Genomic DNA, 21,781 nt, shown 5'->3' on the forward strand with positions numbered 1-21,781 from the left:
AAGCTTTGTGATCTCTATTAAATTATTTAAGTTCTTTGTACCTCCATGTTTTATTTTTTTGTAAATGATTGTCACAATGGCATAAATCTTATAACATTTTGGTGGAATTAAATAGGATATACTCAAACATTTTAGTACCATATACAAAATATTTTTAAAAACTGTTACTCTTCTTGATAATTCCAATGATGATAATGTTTTATTAGATGACTGCCTACTTCCACTGGATGCGTGACCAACAGACTTACATGGAAAAATGAATCATATTGTCAAGAGGTGTTTGAACCAGAGCAACTCCATCTTGAGTAGGGACTGAGTAAAGTAAGGCTGAGACCTGCTGGGCTGGATTCCCAGGAGGTTACGGAATTCTTCGTCACAGGATGAGAGAAGAGGTCGGCACAAGATACAGGCCATTACTTAAATACAGGCCATTACATACAGGTCTTACTTAGAGACCTTGCTGATGAAGCAGGTTGCAGTAAAGAAGCCAGGCCAAATCTACCGAAACCAAGATGGTGACGAGAGTGACTCTGGCCATCCTCACGGCTGCACTCACCTCAGCGCCATGACAGTTTACAGACGCCATGGCAGCATCACAGAGTTACCTAGTGTGGTCTAAAGAGGGGAGGCATGAATAGTCCACCCCTTGTTTGGCATATCATCAAGAAATCACCATGAGAACGGCAACCAGCGACCCTCAGGACTGTTCTATGCAGTAGCCATTCTTTTATTCCTCTATTTTCTTAATAAACTTGCTTTCATTTTAGTCTGTGGACTCACCCTGAATTCTTTTTCACGTAACGTCCAAGAACCCCCTCTTGGGGTCCGCATCAGGACCCCTTTCCAGCAACAATATGGCAATAAATGCTAAAGTACCATAGGCAACACCCATCCCTGTGAACAAGCAGCGGCCAGTGAATTAGAAGGAAGACAAACAGGGTGAAGTTCTGGAAGCAAAGGGCAGAAAGTGATTTCAGGAGAAAGTGACTGATTGTTTCAGAGTGAACAGGAGGCCGGGCGTGGTGGCTCACGCCTGTAATCCCAGCACTTTGGGAGGCCGAGGCGGGCGGATCACAAGGTCAGGAGATCGAGACCACGGTGAAACCCTGTCTCTATTAAAAAATACAAAAAATTAGCCGGGCGTGGTGGCGGGCGCCTGTAGTCCCAGCTACTCAGGAGGCTGAGGCAGGAGAATGGCTTGAACCCGGGAGGCGGAGCTTGCAGTGAGCCGAGATCGCGCCACTCACTCCAGCCTGGCGACAGAGCGAGACTCCATCTCAAAAAAAAAAAAAAAAAAAAAAACAAAAACAAAAACAGAGTGAACAGGAGGATGGACTTTCGACCAAAAGATTTAGCAACAGAGAAATTACGGCTGATGAGATTTAAGAGAGAATGGGAAGAGATGCGAAGAGAACCATTCATCTGAGAGGTTTCCTTCCTCCTGTCCACCAGGAGTATGGGCTGCAGCAGCCGCAGAGGAATGTGGAGGGAAAGATTCCTGTCCGTCTGCAGGCCACGTGCCTTTTAAAAAGTTGTTTGCAGGCTGGGCACAGTGGCTCATGCCTGTAATTCCAGCACTTTGGGAGGCCAAGGTGGGAGGATCACTTGAGATCAGGAGTTTGAGACCAGTTTGGCCAACATGGTGAAACCCTGTCTCTACTAAAAATACAAAAATTAGCTGGGCGTGGTGGTGGGCATCTGTAATCCCAGCTACTCGGGAGGCCGAGGCAGGAGAATACTTGAACCCAGGAGGTGGAGGTTGCAGTGAGGCCCGATTGTGCCACTGCACTCCATCCTGGATGACAGAGTGAGGCTCTGTCTCAAACTAAATAAATAAATACATACATACATACATACATACATACATAAATGAAAATAAAAATAAAATAATAATAATTGCTTGCTTTGTCTTAGTTTATAAAGACAGGAAATGGAACAACACATTTTTATAATTGGGTTAGTCATGCAGAAAAGAAAAAAATGATCATGCAGAAGAGGAAAAAATTGACAGAACCACGTTTTCAAGGTGATGAACTTTAGGACAGACACGGAGGCTCAGGTTTTAGGCTGCAAGATGGTTCCATCCTTCAGGAAAATAGCCACGGTAGGGACATAGCTCCTACTGATGTTTACAGTGTGTCAGCGCAAATCACACATTAACAATAATTAGCAGAGAATAGGAAATTGGCTCAACGCTTACTTAGAAATTTAATGGGTCTTAGATTGTTTAACTAGAGAGGTACTTCGATGAAAAATTGGCAAAAAAATAATTAAATGTGTGTTTAAAATATAAGGTGATCTGAATTTTGATGACTCTTCCTCAGTGTAAAACACAATGAAATCTAATGGAGAAATGTTAAAATTTGGAGGGGAAGGGGATTATGTAATTGTATTTATTAATGAATAAATTAAACATTTTGAAAGCAATTCTAAATTCTAATATTTGAAAATAATTTATTACAGTGTAAATGCTCCTAGAGAAAACAGAATCCTAGAGTAAGTTAAACAATATACAATGTAAACGACTGAAATTTCTCCAGGTGTATTGTGTTCAAAACATGAAGACATCCATACAGCCAACAGACACATGAAAAAATGCTCATCATCACTGGCCATCAGAGAAATGCAAATCAAAACCACAATGAGATAGCAGCTCACACCAGTTAGAATGGCGATCATTAAAAAGTCAGGAAACAACAGGTGCTGGAGAGGATGTGGAGAAATAGGAACACTTTTACACTGTTGGTGGGACTGTAAACTAGTTCAACCATTATGGAAAACAGTATGGCGATTCCTCAAGGATCTAGAACTAGATGTACCATATGACCCAGCCATCCCATTACTGGGTATATACCCAAAGGATTATAAACCATGCTGCTATAAAGACACATGCACACGTATGTTTATTGTGGCACTATTCACAATAGCAAAGACTTGGAATCAACCCAAATGTCCATCAGTGACAGACTGGAGTAAGAAAATGTGGCACATATACACCATGGAATACTATGCAGCCATAAAAAAGGATGAGTTTGTGTCCTTTGTAGGGACACGGATGCAGCTGGAAACCATCATTCTCAGCAAACCAGCGCAAGAACAGAAAACCAAACACCGCATGTTCTCAGTCATAGGTGGGAACTGAACAATGAGATCACTTGGACTCGGGAAGGAGGACATCACACGCCGCGGCCTATCATGGGGAAGGGGGAGGGGGGAGGGATTGCACTGGGAGTTATACCTGATGTAAATGACGAGTTGATGGGTGCTGACGAGTTGATGGGTGCAGCACAGCAACATGGCACAAGTATACATATGTAACAAACCTGCACATTATGCACATGTACCCTAGAACTTAAAGTATAAAAAAAAAAAAAAAAAAAAGTTAAACAATGTAAACGACTGAAATTTCTCCAGGTGTATTGTGTTCAAAACATGTTTCACTTAAAAATAAAAATTGATAAAGCTGTGAGATAATCCAAGAAAAGTTTAATTTCCATTTTGCAATCATAAACTAGACCAAAAATGTTCCAAATAACCAATGAGCCATTAAAAAGATTCTTTTTGTTGTTGTTATTTTGAGAAACTAAAGGGTCTCACTCTGTTGCCCAGGCTGGAATGCAGTGGCACTATCTCAGCTCACTGCAACCTCCGCCTACTGGGTTCAAGCAATTCTCATGCCTCAACCTCCCGAGTAGCTGGGACTACAGTCGCATTCCACCATGCCTGGCTGGGGCTAATTTGTGTGTGTGTAGCGGGGAGGGGTAGTGGGGGGCCAGGTAGAGATGGGGTTTTACCATGTTGGCCAGGCTGCTCTTGAACTCCTGACTTCAGGTGATCCCCTGCCTCAGCCTCTCAAAGTGCTGGGATTACACATGTGAACCCCCACGCCTGGTCAAAAAACTCCAAATATACTGTTTTCTCAAATGTAAGTTAATACATATAATGGAATTGGAAATTCCATTTGCTCTGATACTATTAAAAAAAAAAAAGGTAGATGTAAAAGAATAGTAGCTTATGCAATGTGATTGCTTACTTCTCAAATTTAATAGAAATCTATTGATTAAATAATTGTAAGACAAATTAAATGAGAACAATAGTATATCTGACAGTGGGAGCTCAATAGATTCATTTATATATTATATATGGAGTTTATTATATATGTATATAATATGTAATATGTTCTTAAATTTATAAATATGTATAGGCCGGGTGCGGTGGCTCACGCCTGTAATCCCAGCACTTTGGGAGGCTGAGACGGGTGGATCACGAGGTCAGGAGATCGAGACCATCCTGGCTAACACGGTGAAACCCGGTCTCTACTAAAAAAATACAAAAAACTAGCCGGGCGAGGTGGCGGGCGCCTGTAGTCCCAGCCACTCGGGAGGCTGAGACACGAGAATGGTGGGAACCCGGAAGGCAGAGCTTGCAGTGAGCTGAGATCCGGCCACTGCACTCCAGCCTGGGCGACAGAGCGAGACTCCGTCTCAAAAAAATAAAATAAAATAAATATGTATAAACTTATATGTTATATACTTACATTTTACACATTTATATATACACAATTGTATACATATGGGTGTAGATGTATATCTATCTATCTATCTGCATAGTGAGCCCTTGCAATTCTAAGGATTTACAAGGATTTCAGTATTATTGCTACCAATAGTAGTAAATATTTTTTTGGTGCAGTACTTAAATAAAACTTTTTGCCTAGAAGAGGCATTGATAAAATTACAGTAAACCTGTGAATTAATGAAAAGTCCAAGACACAAGATTCATATTTTTCACCCATTTCTTCCAAACCCTGAATTCTTCAGATTTGGAAGTAGCTGGTTTCTAAACACAAAACAATTTCCTCTGTGATTTGTGAGGATTTGCAATGGTATCTCTCCTAATGTTCAGTATGTTACATTTGTTTGAAAGAATTTTGCATCTTATTTATTTGTTTGGGGTTATCTGAGCTCACCTTTATAGGTAAAGCTTCTTTTAGACACTGAGTCATATTATCGAATGCAGGAAGGTACAGGTGTATTAAGAGCAGAAGATAGGACTTGGTTTCCTAAGAGAGGTCTCGGAAGTTCAGTGGATCTTGAGGAAGGTGGATGTCTGGCTGTGGGGGATGGGGCAGCAGGATGACAGGGAGGGATAGGGAGCAGGCTGAGCTTTCCAAGGGGCTACAAAAGAGGGCAGGACGCTCCAGCTAGAGAGGACAGAGAAAGAAGTGGCATCAAGTAGAAATAGCTATATTCACTTCTTACATTATTGTCACTTTAAAAACAGTAATAAGAATCCACTGTCATTCCAATATAGTATCGGTTTCCTCACATTTTCAAACAACCCACAGAAAGTGTGTTTTAACCTAACCACTGAGAGATTATGGTGAAGGCAGCTGATGTAGAAGAAAAAAGAAAAAGCAAACTAAAGTGAATGAAACAACAAAATTAATGTGTCCCTTAGGTATATTTATTGTTGTGTTTTTTGATTTTTCAGCCCTTAAACTAAAAATACTTTCCCCAGAATTTACCTTCCTAAATGTTGTTATCAGAAAAGAGATTCATCATATCTCTTTCAAGTTTTTGTTTGTGGTTTTGGGGAATTTTTTTTTAACCTCACATCCTTCTTGGTTTGCGATGAGAAAACCTAAAGTCAACTCTCAGCGACTTTGAAGCACAAAATACATTGTTATTAACTACAGTCACTATGATGTACCAGGGATCTCTTGAACTTATTTCTTCTGTCAAACTGAAATTGTCCATCTTTTGACCAACATCTCCCCAGTTCCCCCAGCCCTTGCCCCTGGAGACAACAATCTATTTGAAATTGTTGAATCTGAATTACTAAGGAATCCCCTTAGCCAAGAGACACCAGGGAATGTGAGACTAACTTTGGCGTGTATTGAAGTTATCTTCCACACAATAAAACAAAGCAAAAAGTCATATGAAAACTAGATAACTGTACTGACAAAATAAAGCTAAAAGGGCCAAGCTCAGCTCCAAAGATTGTGATTTAGCAGGTCTGAGATTAGACACAAAAACTATCTTTTTTTTATCAATCACGAAATATTTTTATCATTCATTCCAAGATCTGAGAATGAACGACTCAATAGATTAATTCAGGGGAAAGAACAGACTGTTGCAGGGATTTCCCATAGGTGACTTATCTTTCTCCTGCATTCCTGCAGCTCTAGTTTCTTTCTCTCTCCTTCTGTCTCTCCTATTTCTTTGCAAATGAAAATCTCTCTGCCCAGCTCTGAGGGGAGCTGGAGGGAGGAGGGGGAGGAGGAGGGGTGTGGAAGGAAGAAAAGAGGAGAACCCAAAGGACGTGTGGGGAGGAGTGTCCAGACACCTGGTGGACCCAGGACGCACAAGTCACCTTCCCTTTCTGTGCAACATTGCCAAGATTAGCAGAGCTGTCCAATAAGAGAACGTGGTAACTTGAAACAAATTGTAACTCAGGGGAGCATATAATCTACAGCAGTATAACACCATCTTATTGAAAAATAATAAATAAATGCATATATTCCCTGGTGGAGATGTAGCTTTACAAAGCATCAAAACACTCATTTGCAAAAGTATGGAATTTATTAGCTCATTCAACTCTCAGATAGGTCCTGTCTATTCACATACCGTGATCGTCCCCGAGAGACTACTCATTTTCTGTTTAGATTCTGAGCGAACGCTCTGTTTGTCTTATCTGTTTAGGGTGGATGACATTTGCTTTGAGTTCTATGCTCTTTATTATTTCCCATTGATTCTCTTGTTTGTTATTTATTGTGCATTCATCTCCTCTCTCCTGAGTAACTTCAAGATAAAGTTATTTCAGCACAAGAAAGTGAGGACGATGCATTTACCATTTTGGATGAAAACATAATCCCGGGGAGAGCTTGCAGGCGGCATCTGAGTGTGCCACCAAGATAACTGCAGAAGCAGAAGCAGATTCCCCATCTCATGTTCCCTTTCCTGTGTTATTTGTCACCACAAGACGGAGATGAGGATGAGAAAACACATGAAGAGGCAGAAGAGAAGAGGAGGAAGACGCCGGTGCCATGGTTGCATCACAGCACGCCCCTCTCTGAGAGTTCCTTAGTGCAGGATGTTCGTGACCCAGTGCCCTTTGGATGGCGTTGGCCCTGGACTGGATGCTGTGAGCCTGGAAGAGGTGACTGTCTATCTCTGGGCTTTCTCTGAAAGGGGCTGAGGATGGGCAGCAACCCTCTGGCCAGCCCTTCCTTGGAGGGAGATCTAGGTGGCCCACCTCCTTGTCCTCCACAAGCGTCAACGCCAGGATCCCTGTGGTCCACTCATGGCTCTGATGACAACAGTTTGTTTGAACCATGTAACCACGTTGGACTTATTTCTTCAGTCCTATGCCACACTGTTGGGAAGAGCTCCTCAACGTTCAATATATTCCTTCCAGTCTCTCACTTCTCCCTCTTACCCTTGTAAAATACCCAGGAAAAGTACTTGTCTTCGTGTTTTGGGGAAAATATTGCTATAGGAAATATAGCAAATCTTTGCCATAGAAAAATATCTTAGACTTGGCAGTTTATACGTAATAGAAATGTGTTTCTCACCACTCTCGAGACTGGGAAGTACAAGGTCAAGGCTTGATACAGAAGCACAGCTGGCAGCATTGCTTCTATGTCTCACCTTCTTCCTTCCAGGCAGACCAGCTCCTGCAGCCCCTGCCCTCCTGTCTCCGTGCCCCCCAGCCAGTAGCCCATGTGGAAGGGTTTGGAGTTTGGGACTGGAAGATCTGAGTTCAAATTCTGCATAGTCTTCCCTATACACCTGTGAGCCTTGCTTCCTGATATGAGCAGGCGGCATCATAATTCCTATCTCAGATGGCTGTTGGAAGGATGGAGGATGCTTCCTGAAGTGAAAAATACTGTACAATGTTGCTGCAAAGAAGATAACACATGGGACCAGGAACTCTGAGAGGTAGAGCCTGAGAGACATGGTCTCCAGGTGCATCAGAATACACGGGGCTGAGCAGAGGGAGACCAGAGAGGAAGCAAGTGCTTAGTGACATCAGTGAGGGAAGACAGTCCCAAAGGACAACTGTCCACCTAAGCCCCGCCCTCCGAATGTCAGTGATTTGAAAAGAGTAACAATCACTGCCACACACAGTCAGTTACTGAGTCGGCTGGGCTCAGGACACCAGACTAAAGATGGTGCATTGATCATCTCCAGCTTTATACAGTCTTGGCATCCTGGCATCGTATTTAGTCAGAGTTCTCCAGAGAAACAAAACCAGTTGGTCATGTGTATGTGTGTGTGCCTGTGTGTGTGTGTAGATATATTTATTTATACAGTTGACCCTTGAACAACATGGGTTTAAACTGCATGGATCCACTTACCTTCAGATTCTGTTCGATGAATATACTGAAGCTTTTTTTGGAAATTTGTAACAATTAAAACAAAACTAGCAGACAACCCTTATAGCCTAAAAACAAAACAAAACAAAATCCGAAAAAGGTGTGTCATGAATGCGTAAAATATAAGTAGATACGAGTCTATGTGTTAAGTAACTGTTTAAGTTATTGGTAAGGCATCTGGTCAACAGTAGGCTCTTTTCAGTTAGGTTTTTGGGGGAGTCAAAAGATATACTCAGGTTTTCAGCTGTGTGTGGTGGTGGGGGGGTGGTCAGTGGTCAGTGCCCCAACCCTTGTATGCTTCAGGGGTCCCCTGTATATACTTGATATTAATCTCCTTACATGCAGGTGTGTACACACACACGCACACACACACACATTTACTATAAGAATTTACTATAAGGAACTGACTCACATGATTATGGAGTTGACAAGACGGAAGAGCTGCAAGGGGTGAGTCAGCAAGCTGGAGACCAGGAAAGCCAGTGTTTTAGCTCCAGTCGGAAGGCGGAAAAAAAAATGCTGTCCAATTTAAAGCCCACCAGGCAAGGGGAAGTCTTGCCTCCTCTGGGGCAGATCAGCCTTTTGTTCTATTTGGGTCTTCAGCTGATTGGACCAGACTCACCCACACTGGGGAGAGCCATCTGCTTTCCTCAGTCGGCTGATTCAAATGTTAATATCATCTGCGACATTCTCACAGACACACCCGGAATCTCGTGTGGTCCAATGTCTGAGCACCTTGTGGTGCAGTCAGGTTCACACAGAAAACTAACCCTCACACCTGTTTACACGTAGAGTTACCGGCTCAGAGGCAAGTCACTCACCCAGGTCATGGGGCCACCATGCGGTAAGCAAAGATTTGCAGCCGATCTGCCTGCTGGCTGCTGCTGTAGGTCCAGTCTCATATGGGGACCTCAGAAATGTTTCCATTGGGCACTTAGTAAAGCCAAGTGTGAGATTGCTTAGAATATCATAACATTTTCTATTTTATAATCACAGGATGGATCCCCCATTTTTTTCCATAAATGAAAAAAAAAAAACTTCTTAAAATGTTTAATGCAGGACCTAGTAAATCAAGAAACATATTTAACTCTTAGAATTATGATGCTAGAAACCAGGATCTTATGTGCCTTTTGCACAGGCTAGAGAGTGTCTGGAGGGACTGGCGGCGTCTAGCAATTTATCTACAGCACGTAGAGCATGCCTTTCCTCTACTTGCTTCCCATCCATACAGATTCGCTAAACTTTAAGTGACTAAATGAATATATGAATACATGAATGAGCAACTGGCCTTTTTATCTAAACTTTTTCACGAGTATAGCAAATTTAGAGAACTCTGTAATCAGGGTGCATACATCAAGTGAGTGATCTGCCTGAACGCTTTGGGGAATGATAATGATTTGTGGAATCTGCCACTCCTCATGGTCAGTAGGATTGGATGTGTAAAGTCAATGGCAGCACGTATTATTTTTAGCTTCTGACATGGGATCTTGTAAGATGTGATCTTGCTGCTTGATAGCCTCGCATTAATTATTTACAAGCTCTTGGATGTCATTGGCTTGGTATCATTCACCTCTTAGAACATTTCCCATTTTCAGGGGTTGATAGAAAGCAATTCTGACCGGAAATGCTGTGTGGATACATCATTGTTTTATGATCTCCAAGTCTTACCTACTAATGGCTTGGTTTTGTTTCTTCCAGTGAAAAAGGCGATTGAGTTGAAGTCAAGAGGAGTCAAGATGCTGCCCAGCAAGGACGGAAGCCATAAAAACTCTGTCCGTGAGTCCCTTTCCTTTCTATACGAGGATTGATGCGCCGGTAAAGGGGGAGCGGAGGAGAGAATGGAGCAGTTAAGGAGAAGTGTTCCCACCCACCACCTTCCCCACATTGTCTCTTTCTTCTTTTCTACATCCAAGAATATTTTCTGGGAGAAAGAACATGGCACTAACTTCACTTTGTTAGGGAGGAATGTCCTTCTGCTTCTAACTCCTAACCATGTCTCACATCTGCCCTGATCACTGTCTGAGTCTGGACCTTCCAGATGGCTCTCTTAAGTAAATGTGACACAGTCAGGCATTTTTATAGCAGTCTCTCCGTCCTAGCACACCCCACACACACCAGACTAGACCGATATCTGGAAAGAAGTCTGTTCTTGTCTTTTGTCTATTAAAATGTTACGATGATTCACTGCCTGGAGAGTAAAGTAGCTTTCGGGCAATGTCTGCGTCTTTCCAAAGAGAAAAGAAGATCTGCAGACATATCTTGCTGATGACTTCTGCATGTGCCCAGCACCTGGTAAACACCAGATCAATAGCTGTGGGAGGAATGAAGGTGTCTGCCACACTTGTTATTTTGGTGCCTTGTCCTCGATGCCCCTCATCATCACTCAGCCATAGGAACCCCTGGCCATGCCTGGGCTGGGTCATGGTGCTTCTCGGCCATGAGGGCCCTTTGTCCTTTAGCTGAAAGCCGACAGCCTGTGTGCTTCTTGGAGACTCACTGTGCAGACCCTTCTTTCTCTGCAGGTGCAGTCAGCTCTCCCCTGGTTTTGCTCCCCCCATGCCCTTACACATGTCATAACAGTTACTGGGTACCAGCTTCACTGAGGGCTCGCTTTTCTTACAAACAAGAGATGAGTACCCTCTACTGAGATACCAGGTGGGCTGACTTCCCGCAGGGGCTGTTTTCTGCTCATGCTCTTTCTGGGACTTTCTACCCATTGGGTTGTGTTTTCTGTGCTTCCCTAGCAACCTTTTCATGTGATGTTTCTAGCCTAGTTCCGTGGGTGCACCTGTTTTCCTGTGATGTTTCTAGCCTTGCTCCGTGGGTGCACCTGTTTTCCTGTGATGTTTCTAGCCTAGGTCCGTGGGTGCACCTGTTTTCCTGTGATGTTTCTAGCCTAGGTCCGTGGGTGCACCTGTTTTCCTGTGATGTTTCTAGCCTAGGTCCGTGGGTGCACCTGTTTTCCTGTGATGTTTCTAGCCTTGCTCCGTGGGTGCACCTGTTTTCCTGTGATGTTTCTAGCCTAGGTCTGTGGGTGCACCTGTTTTCCTGTGATGTTGCTAGCCTTGCTCCATGGGTACACCTGTTTTCACGTGATATTTCTAGCCTACCTCCGTGGGTGCACTTGTTTTCCTGTGATGTTTCTAGCCTACCTCCGTGGGTGCACCTGTTTTCCTGTGATGTTTCTAGCCTAGGTCCGTGGGTGCATCTGTTTTCCTGTGATGTTTCTAGCCTAGGTCCGTGGGTGCACCTGTTTTCCTGTGATGTTTCTAGCCTTGCTCCATGGGTGCACCTGTTTTCACGTGATATTTCTAGCCTACCTCCGTGGGTGCACTTGTTTTCCTGTGATGTTTCTAGCCTAGGTCCGTGGGTGCACCTGTTTTCCTGTGATATTTCTAGCCTACCTCCGTGGGTGCACCTGTTTTCCTGTGATGTTTCTAGCCTAGGTCCGTGGGTGCAACTGTTTTCACGTGATGTTTCTAGCCTAGTTCCGTGGGTGCACCTGTTTTCACATGATGTTTCTAGCCTTGCTCCGTGGATGCACCTGTTTTCATGTGATGTTTCTAGCCTAGCTCCGTGGGTGCACCTGTTTTCCTGTGATGTTCCTAGCCTTGCTCCATGGGTGCACCTGTTTTCGTGTGATGTTTCTAGCCTAGCTCCGTGGGTGCGCCTGTTTTCATGTGATGTTCCTAGCTTTGCTCCATGCGTGCACCTGCTCCTGGTGTTTTGCATCTGTGCATGTTTTTTTTTCCGTTGCCTAGCAGTTAGTGGAAGGGCTGGGGTGGACATCTGAACCCCCTCAGGTCAACCAATTCTGTTTACATCTGTATGCTACAGCAGGCTTCTGCATGAGGTTTTATGTGCAACAAATATTCTGCTAAAACTAATAAATAAAAATAAACAATCAAAATCTTTTGAAAACGACACTATGGATTGACCTACGTCTTCATCACTTTAGGTTTCCTGACAATTGCTTGTGTGACAATAATCCATAGTCTGTGCTCAGTTCTGAGCAGGTTGGGAGGACAGAGAGATAAACCTGTACCCTGGCCCTCAGAGGCAGGCAGGAGCCACCACACTCTGACTACCACTCTGGCCCTTAGATCTCTCCCTCTTCCAAAAAAAAAAAAAAAAAAAAAAAAATCAATCTGTAAATGTTTGTGTGGCACTTTCTATTGAACAGTCACAGCCAGTCACCCTTTAATGAAATTAGACTGGAAAAGGATGGGAAAACTGAAGGGAGAAAAACTGAAAAACAGTCGAAGGCATAAAGATTTTTTTAAAAAATAAAATTTTTTAACATTTTAATATTGTTAGCTTCTAGTGTACAATGTTCTGTAGAGGGAGATATAGTACTTACAATATTTTGAAAACGATTTTTATGATAAAACCTGCACAAATGATCTAAAGTTCAATGTAGAACCGGCCAAACTCTTATATCCGGCCAAACTCTTATATTAAATCAATATCAGGTTGGATATCCGATCAACCGGGCATCAGATTTTTCTGTTATTGTAACATTTAGGCAGAGCTTTCTTTCTTTTTTAATAAGGAGACTATCTCTTCTGTCCTCATCTGAACACAGATTGACATGTACATAGTGACTCATTTGGTGTTAGAAAGCATTCTGTCCTCTCTTTTAACAGTATTAAAGTACAGTTTTTTGGTCAGACGTGGGAATTAATCATTAGAGAAAATGAGGAATGGAAACCGTGAGCCTTCTGAAACGAGGAAGGTAATCAATGGTAACGTGTCATTCCAGAGAAAGGTATGACGGAGAAAATGAAATTGTTTCACTGATGAAAGGACATAGGGTTTGAAGCGAGAGAGGCAAGGATTCCATTGCTGTGCAAGTATGTGCCTTAGTCAAGTTCAAATGTCATCGCTTACAAAATTATTAATAAACCAGTAATCCTTTTCATAGGGTTGTCACTCACATAAACCAGGAGGTGTGTAAACTGCCTGTTCCAGAGTGTGGCATGCAGTGGGCATTCTGTACGCCTTTGGGGCCTTCAATATGTAAATGGCGGGAAGTGAACTACACGGGGTGAACGGCAGGGGAGGCCAGGCCAGGCCACGTTCCACCGCATCGTGCGTGCCTTAGGAGTTCCCGCCGTGAGCCCCGTTTTCTCTTCAGCTCCTCATGAACCCCTTGCCATCTGTAGGAGACCAAGTGTGAAGGTGCTTTACATTCTTGATACCCATGGTGACACTGGCTGCCCAGATGCCTGTTGCTGATGTGAAGATTTTATCTTCTGTCTACAGGGAGTGAAGTGCTGGTGCCTTCAATGGAGGCCTCGTTCCTTTTCAAGCCGTTCCATTAACTTGAGTCTCTCCACTTCTGCATCACCCCAAGATCTGGGTTTCTCTGGGAGACCACAGCTCTTGAAACTCTAGAGATTAGATCCCAGCACACAAACCTCTCTTACAGAAGTGATAGAATCGTTTCCCCAACTAAGGGTTTTGTTGCAGATATGACAAAAGCTTTATGGAAAATGTCCAGCTCAGGGTCTGCAGGCACTGTTAGCTCTTGTTCCACACCCCCCTCTGTTTTCTTCCATCTTAGTATTTTTTATTCTGTAAAGTGGACATTGTTGTTTGTTTATGATCGTTCTTCTTCATGAGACTCCTCTGGCAGTAAAAGAAGTGACAGCAGCGGCCAGGGAATTATCTGTTCATTGTAGAGTGTGAAGCTGTCCCTGTTAAGTTTTCATCCAGTGCTGGCTTCACTAAAGCCAGGCAGGAGTGGACCCTGCTAGCAGCTCCTGTATTCTGCCCATGGGAAGCACCAGGGCATGGATGGGAGGCTGAGCTGCCTCCTGCAGTCCCCTCAAGCTGTCTCTGCTCCAAGGCACAAAAATCAGAGGTCACAGCTCTTTGCAAAGGGTGACCTTATGCATTCATCTCCATCTGGATTTCAGCACCAACTTTTGCCCCTTGTTGTCTCCAGCCTAGAAAGCAGCCATGGCTCAGTGGTGACTCCTTCCCACGCCACTTCCCTGTCCCTGGTGGTGTCTGCAGATTCACCCTTTTGTAAACAGAGCCTTTGAAAGTAGCCCTGTCTTACTGGGTTCTTCTCCAAATGACATCTGATTCCTGATGGGACCCTGTCATGGTGATAGAAAATGTTCAAGGTTTTGATGAACTAAAGAGGGCAAGTTCTACCCAAAGTTCTAGATGTTAAAAAATAAAAATAAAAACAAACACTGGGCAAAGCAAGAAATCCATGCCCTCAGACTATATCAGATCCACCCAAAGTCCTGTTCATTATTACCCTCACCCCTGTTCACTGTCGGGGCATCAGTAAGAGTTCAGGAAGTGCAGAAAGAGAAAGAAAGAGATGACAGCAGGGAATGGGAGAATTTCCCTGACAGCCTCAGGAAACTTGCTATTTGATCATTAAACAGATCAAGGTCACTGGTCTGATTGTCTCAGGTGTTATCCAGGCTTGTTGTCTCATGACCAAGAAAATTAAGGGGCATGGTTACAAAGCGTGAGGTTGGAGTGAAAGTTTAATAAGCGAGAGAAGAAAGCTCTTTGCAAGGGAGAGGGGATCCCGAATGGGTTGCCGCTTTTACAGCTGAATTCAAAAGTTTTCATGAGAAACTCTTCATCTCTGTAGCTGTTTGAGTAACTTTTCTAATCTGTAAATCTGTCTGCATAACTACCCCTTATTTGTGTAGTTGTGGTTATGTCCCTAGGCAAGTACAAAGCACCACTTCTCTTGTTTGTATAACTGTGGGTTTGTTTCAGGGAAGCCCCACTCCTCCCTGTGTGAGTTCTCATGGAGCCCACTGTGTATATGCCTGAAAAAAGGAGGAAACTTTTTCCTGGGAGCTCGCTAATCACACGAAGAACAGAAGGCTTCTGTGCTGAATCCTGCCAGCTCATCTGTGCAGGTGCATCCTGCTTCTGCACTGGAACATGCCTGCTCATCTGTGCAGGTGCAGCCTGAGTTTTCCCAGGCTGCTCTATTTTTGCCTGTAGCTGTGATTTTTCAGGCTGGCTGCCTCTCCAAGGACCAGCCTTCACTGTCTAGCTAACTGATTTTTCCTTCTGCCACAGTGGTGGAGGACTGCTCTAATTACGAAACTTAGGAGAGTTAAGTTTTTTGTTTTTTTTTTGTTTTTTGAGATGGAGTTTCGCTCTGACACCCAGGTTGGAGTGCAGTGGCATGATCTCAGCTCACTGAAACCTCCACCTCCTGGGTTCAAACGATTCTCCTGCCTCAGCCTCCCAGATAGTGGGGACTACAGGTGCGCGCCACCATGTCTGGCTAATTTTTTGTATTTTCAGTAGAGACGGGGTTTCACCATGTTGGCCAGGCTGGTCTCGAACTCCTGACGTCAGGTGATCTTCCTGCCTTGGCCTTCTTAAGTGCTGGGATTACAGGCGTGAGCCACTGCACCCAGCTGAGAGTTAAGTTTATACAGATGTGTAATACCTGGCAGTAGATTTAAAACTAACTCCTGCTTGTTTCACTTGAAAGTCAAAAGTGCCTGTGTTTGGAAATCATGCACATCCCACAGGCTAGTCTCTTCCTCTCCTTCTTCCTGCTGGGCCAGTGACATTTTTATCCCAGACCTACCTACCTTGATTGTACCTTTAGTTCAAGATGAGCCCCTTGAGGGTTTGGGGTTTTCCCATCCATGACCCACAGATATCACATCCATGACCCACAGATATCACATCCATGACCCACGGATATCACATCCATGACCCACGGATATCACATCCATGACCCACGGATATCACATCCATGACCCACAGATATCACATCCATGACCCACGGATATCACATCCATGACCCACGGATATCACATCTATGACCCACAGCTATCACACACCATACCTCCTCATCCCCTGACAGCCCAAGCTACCAGTCCATAGCGAGTACCTACTGATGGATGGATGAATGAATGAATGAATGAATGAATGAAAAGACAGAAAAGAATCTCTGTGCCTTGGAACAAAAGCCCTATAGATTCTTTCAGTTATGTCTCCTAATCTGATGAGTCTTTTGTGAATTTTGCTTTGGGAACCGAAGTTCCTCAGCTTCTTTACACAGCCTTGCTTTCAACCCTCTGCAATTCATTTCATCACGAACATGCACAAAACCTAACCACATAGTGCAGCGCGACTGGCGTCTTTAGAGATATTTCAACTCTTCCGTGCGGTGAGGGCGACTCTCCACATTAAGTGTAGAATGAGAAGATTTAAAATTTCCTTTTTCACCAGCTTGTAATCAATAATGTTTGAAGAAAATCCCAAAGATATTAAGATACTCATTAATATCTTAAATGTCTACATATTTTATAATCAGATGCTTTACATGCTCTAAATTTTGAATTATTTTAATCTTGGAAAAAATGCACTTGGGCAACATTATGTCTCAAAAAGGGCATCTGGAATAAACTGAGTGAGTGCCCGTCCCCCACGGAATACACTGAGTGAGCGCCCGTCCCCCACAGAATACACTGAGTGAGCGCCCGTCCCCCATCTTCTTCCTCAGCCTGAGTGATGGTGAACTGCTCTTTATTCTGAGAGTAGATTCTTTCAATGCCAAAGAAATTATTAAACTGACACTGTATATATTGTTTTGTTGTTGAAACAGAGTCTCATTCTGTCACCCAGGCTGGAGTATGGCACAATCTCGGCTAACTGCAACCTCCACCTCCTGGGTTCAAGCGATTTTCATGCCTCAGCCTCTTGAATAGCTGGGACTACAGGCACGTGCTACCAGTCCTGGTTAATTTTTTTATTTTGGGTAGACATGAGGTTTCACCATGTTGGACAAGCTGGTCTCGAACTCCTGACCTCAGATGATTTGCCCGCCCCGGCCTCCCAAATTGCTGGGATTACAGGCATGAGCCACCACACCTGGCCAACATTCTCTGTTTTTTAATGATGGTAACAGTACATGTCATTTCTTCTCTTCTTCTGAGCATTCTCCTTGGCAGAAACCAGTTTTGGCAGCCCTCAGTGTGAGGATTACTAAAGTAAATAACCTATGGGTGCCCTTCTAACTCCAAAATATATACACCTGTAGGAACGAAGATAAACAAAGCATTGGTTGTTATTTTTGAACTAGAGATTCTTCCACATGTAAAGTTAAAGACAAATGACCAATTCGATCTTGATTTGTGGTAGCTCACTCAGATGAGCTGATGGCACATGCTGTGTACGAAGGAGCATTGCAGTTACCACAGTTTATAGCCATGCAGGGTGGAGCAGTTAATCCAGAACCATTATTTAATAAAAAGCTGATTTTCTAAAAATGTGGAAATTTGAGCAGTATAATGCATTGCCTTTATGCCCCTGGGAAAAATAACAACAGAACGTTATAAAATAAATGCCCCTGGAATTCTCCTGTATTCAACCATAAACTGTTCACTTCCTTGCCCTTTGTTTCTATTGGACAATCAATGTTTTCTTACCTTGAAAAGGAAAAAAAAAATGACCTGAAGCAAAACCGAATGATATTCATCCCAAGTTTCCAAAGAGACAGTTCAGTTCATGAAAGCAATTGGGCGAATCTTGTCCTTCATAGTGACATACAGTGGTTCCATCTCCCTCTGGCTTTTCTTGTGGCTCAGGCATAATTTGGAGGGAGAGATCTTAAAACTTGTAACTCTGTTTTTAGAATGCTACATAAAGTGATATCTCAATTACTGTATACACTTAATGATGTAATTATAACTGTAGAATGCTTGGATTGTCTTTTTTCAATGCCCTGACTGGTCAAACCATTTTCCGAAATACACTTTAGAAAATAATTTTCCATTTGTATTTATCCACTTATCATAATAATAATAATATTCATAGTTGTAGTGTCTTTTTTGGAATAATTTATGAACAAATAAAATATACTAGTGGGTAATCTTCTCTTAATTGTTAAATTCCAATGTGCTAAAAAAAAAAAAAAAATAAGGTTTAATCCGATATTCTGAAGAGTCTCTTGCCCTCATGTTAGCCTCTGAGTTTAGCATCGTAGCCACCAGCAGCAGGTTCAGTTCAGCCCAGGGACAGACTTCAGCACCTGTCCTCTCTCTGGGACCTGTGGAAGCTGAGAGAAAGGAAAGGAGAAGCCATGAATTCTCATGAATAGGGCTACCATGAGAAATAAAGAGAGAAGACAACCAGCTTACTCATGTTCATCTTCGGAAAGTTGTCCCAAGATGGTCCAATCCCAGAATGGTCTGAGGCAGATTAGTGGCTTAACCTGCATTTCTCTTCTGCAGGCCAGAACTTTCTATCCACGGGCTTACTTGGGTGTCACGTTGGTGTCTAACAGGCGTCTCTCTCACTCTTACCTTTCACAGAAGAAGCCTGTGACTTCCAGCATTCAGTCCCTAGACCTTCATGCCACCCGTCTCTCCGGCCCCTTGGTGAGCCCTGACCGTCCCCCAACATGTCCCAAGCCTTTCTTGTTACCTCCAAACCACCATTGCCTCTCACCCATCTCATCTCATCATCCTCCGCCTCTCGCTGCCCTGACAAGGTCCCACCCTGCAACCAGAGGTATCTGGGTGAAATATCAGTAGAACCACATTCTTCCTCTGCTCCAGACCCTCAAAGTTTTCCCATCACAGGCAGAGTGAGTCCAAATTCCTCATGAAGACCCAAAGACCTCCTTTCCTCCCACCCTCGCATCCTGGTCCTCTTGGTTTCTAGGCTGTTTCTTGAGGAAACTAGACACGAAATCACCCGATGGTCTTTGCTCTCCTCTTTCCTCCACCTGAAATAATGTTCCAAAGAAGCCACATCACATCCTCCCTCCCTCACACCATTTCTTAAAATTCACTTTCTCTGGCAGCTGTCACTGATCACCCTACCTAAATATCATGTATCTTGAGCATCCACAACTTCTCCCACCCAAGTACTAACCAGACCTGACCCTGCTTAGGTTCCAAGATCAGGTGCATTCAGGGTGGCATGGCCATTGACTGGAGCATCCACAACTTCTATCTTCTCCCGATACTTGCTCTGTTTTCGTGTTCTTTAACTTATCATAACGTATCATATATATCATACATATAAGTGTGTGTTTACTTGTATGTGTATCATAAACACACACATAAAGTAACCCTATTCATTTAATTTCTCTCACATCTCCAGGAGAATATAAACTAAACTCCACAAGGGCAGGTATATTTTCTTTTTTTTTTAACTTATTTTTTATATTTTTCCATAAGTTATTGGGGTACAGGTGGTATATGGTTACATGAGTAAGCTCTTTAGTGGTGATTTGTGAGATGTTGGTGCACCCATCACCCAAACAGTAGACACTGCACCATATCTGTTGTCTTTTATCCCTCGCTCCCCTCCCACTCTTCCCCCGACTTCCCCAAATCCCATTGTCTCATTCTTATGAGGGCAGGCATATGTTCTACTTTGTTCTCTGATCTCTACTAAGAATTTTTAAGAGTGCCAGGTACACAACAGATGCTCAGTAAATGTTGGTGAATTGAATAACCCAGGGATATAGTTATGGGCCGGCGTGTCATGTGGGAAGAGGGTGCTCATGTATTTCTTCAATTAGATTTTTATATTTCACATCTTCACTCACGCATTAAAGAGTCCCTTGTTGCAGGGCATCCAGAAGGTGTCGTAAAGAGGATCAGCATCTGTTCCTTCCCCGGGGAAAATTACAGTCTTGTGGTGTTTCAAATCTCCAGTACATATTTGTCACGCAGAGTGCTGTCATAACGGTAGCAACATTTATTGATGATTGACTAAAAATGGAAACTCACTATCTTTCAAAATATGAGTAGATCAACCCATGAAATATAGAAATCCGTAGAAATAGAGGATGGAAAGCTGTAGGAAAGCAGGACCGTGTGAGGTGCCACCAAGTCCTCTTTAAAGTACCTCCTCTGTGACTGAAATGTCTTACTTATAGACTTTTGCTGGGTACTGGCTAAGAGAAAACTGTGCCCATTATCAAAATGAAATGTATTAAATGGGAAAAAAGCACAAATAATTAAATAATTCATCAGTGTCAATAAAACACAGTGTTTTCAGAATCATGATACCCACAGCATGGAAGGAAACAGTAAAATTATGAGAAATCATTCAAGTTTCTGTCACAAGGTGATAACAGCTGGTAATAAAAACTAATTGTCAGTCTAAATTGTGTGCTCTAGTCGGTCAGAACACACGCCGTAATATACTAATTTTCCTCTGTCCCACTGCTGAAGGAGTTCATTTGTTACCGAGTCAATGGCTGAGACATGCTTGTTCTTAGGAAGGTCATTTGAAGAATTTCAGTGAAATGCATGCTGCCTTCTGCAGAGTGCTTCCCTCCATCCAGAGCTGGAGGTGGGATGTGGGAGCAAGGAGGGTGGGAGGAAGGGAAGGGAGAATGGAGTGAGGACCTTCATCAGCCTGGATGCCTGACTTGGAAACCAGGATACCAGGGAACAGAAGTTGTGACACGTCCCCTAAATCCTATCAATTGCAAATGATGCTTACGTAGTTTCAAGCTCAGAAACTTTATTTCAGAAATCATTTCCCATGGACATTTCTGTCAGGCCATAATTTTCCAGATAACCAGATATATATTTTCACTCTATTAGCCCGCATATGAATAATCTTCTGTAATAAACACGATCCGCTTTACTCATCTATGAGAAACACATTTTGCTTCCCAATAATATTGTTAGGGATACCAGGCATGTTACTAGGTTACCGGGAATGCTTCTCATCATCAGGTCTTGCTTTTAGGGACCTGAGTGTTGTATTAGGAACGTGCGATTTATCTGAATGGCAGTGGCCACGGTGATTAGTAACACTGCTGCCGAAAGAGGCATGCCTGCTAATCCGTGTGCCAGATTTCTAGCACTAAGTGCTGTAGATCTTGCTTTAAAGCAGATTTTGATGGTGGGAAAAATAATAGCCCCATTAACCTCTAACAGTAGAATAAAGGCTTAATAAAACAAGAAGGATAATTGCTCTAATCTACTTTGCTCTATCATAAAATGTAACAATTCGGAGTTTTGCAATTGTTAAAGACCCTTGTTTTCTTAGCAAAGATCCATCTCCATATAACACGAATATAGTAGACTGTAAAAACTGCTTCATCAATCAGGTAAGTAAATTATGCTTGCAGTTTCTAAACAGGCCTTTGTCACTGCAGGAGCTAAAATATCTTTTCAAATGCTATGGAAAATATTGCTGTGAAGCGGATTGATGTCTAGATACATTTAAGAACAGCATCACTGGTAACTAGAAGCCAAACAAGATTGTTCCTCAATTATTCATCATACCGTTTACATAATATAATTGCTTAAATAACCGGAAAAAAGGATCTATTAAAATACATAAAACAATATATAGCTTGATTGGATTACAGATGGTCAAATTGAATCGTAACCATAGAAGTAAAATGCTTTTCAAGTGGTT

General features: G+C 42.9%; 1 protein-coding gene across 1 annotated transcript in view; it reads left to right on the forward strand.

Annotated features, from left to right (window-relative positions):
- Nucleotides 1-21,781, forward strand: part of CSMD1 (CUB and Sushi multiple domains 1) — a 2,061,182-nt gene that overhangs the window by 1,293,697 nt on the left and 745,704 nt on the right. The window contains exon 7 of the mRNA XM_025393463.1: nt 10,076-10,153. Within this exon, the coding sequence (XP_025249248.1) occupies nt 10,076-10,153 (78 nt within the window). The remainder of the gene's footprint in view (nt 1-10,075; nt 10,154-21,781) is intronic.

This window comes from Theropithecus gelada, chromosome 8, assembly GCF_003255815.1.
Source record: "Theropithecus gelada isolate Dixy chromosome 8, Tgel_1.0, whole genome shotgun sequence".
NCBI lineage: Eukaryota > Metazoa > Chordata > Mammalia > Primates > Cercopithecidae > Theropithecus > Theropithecus gelada.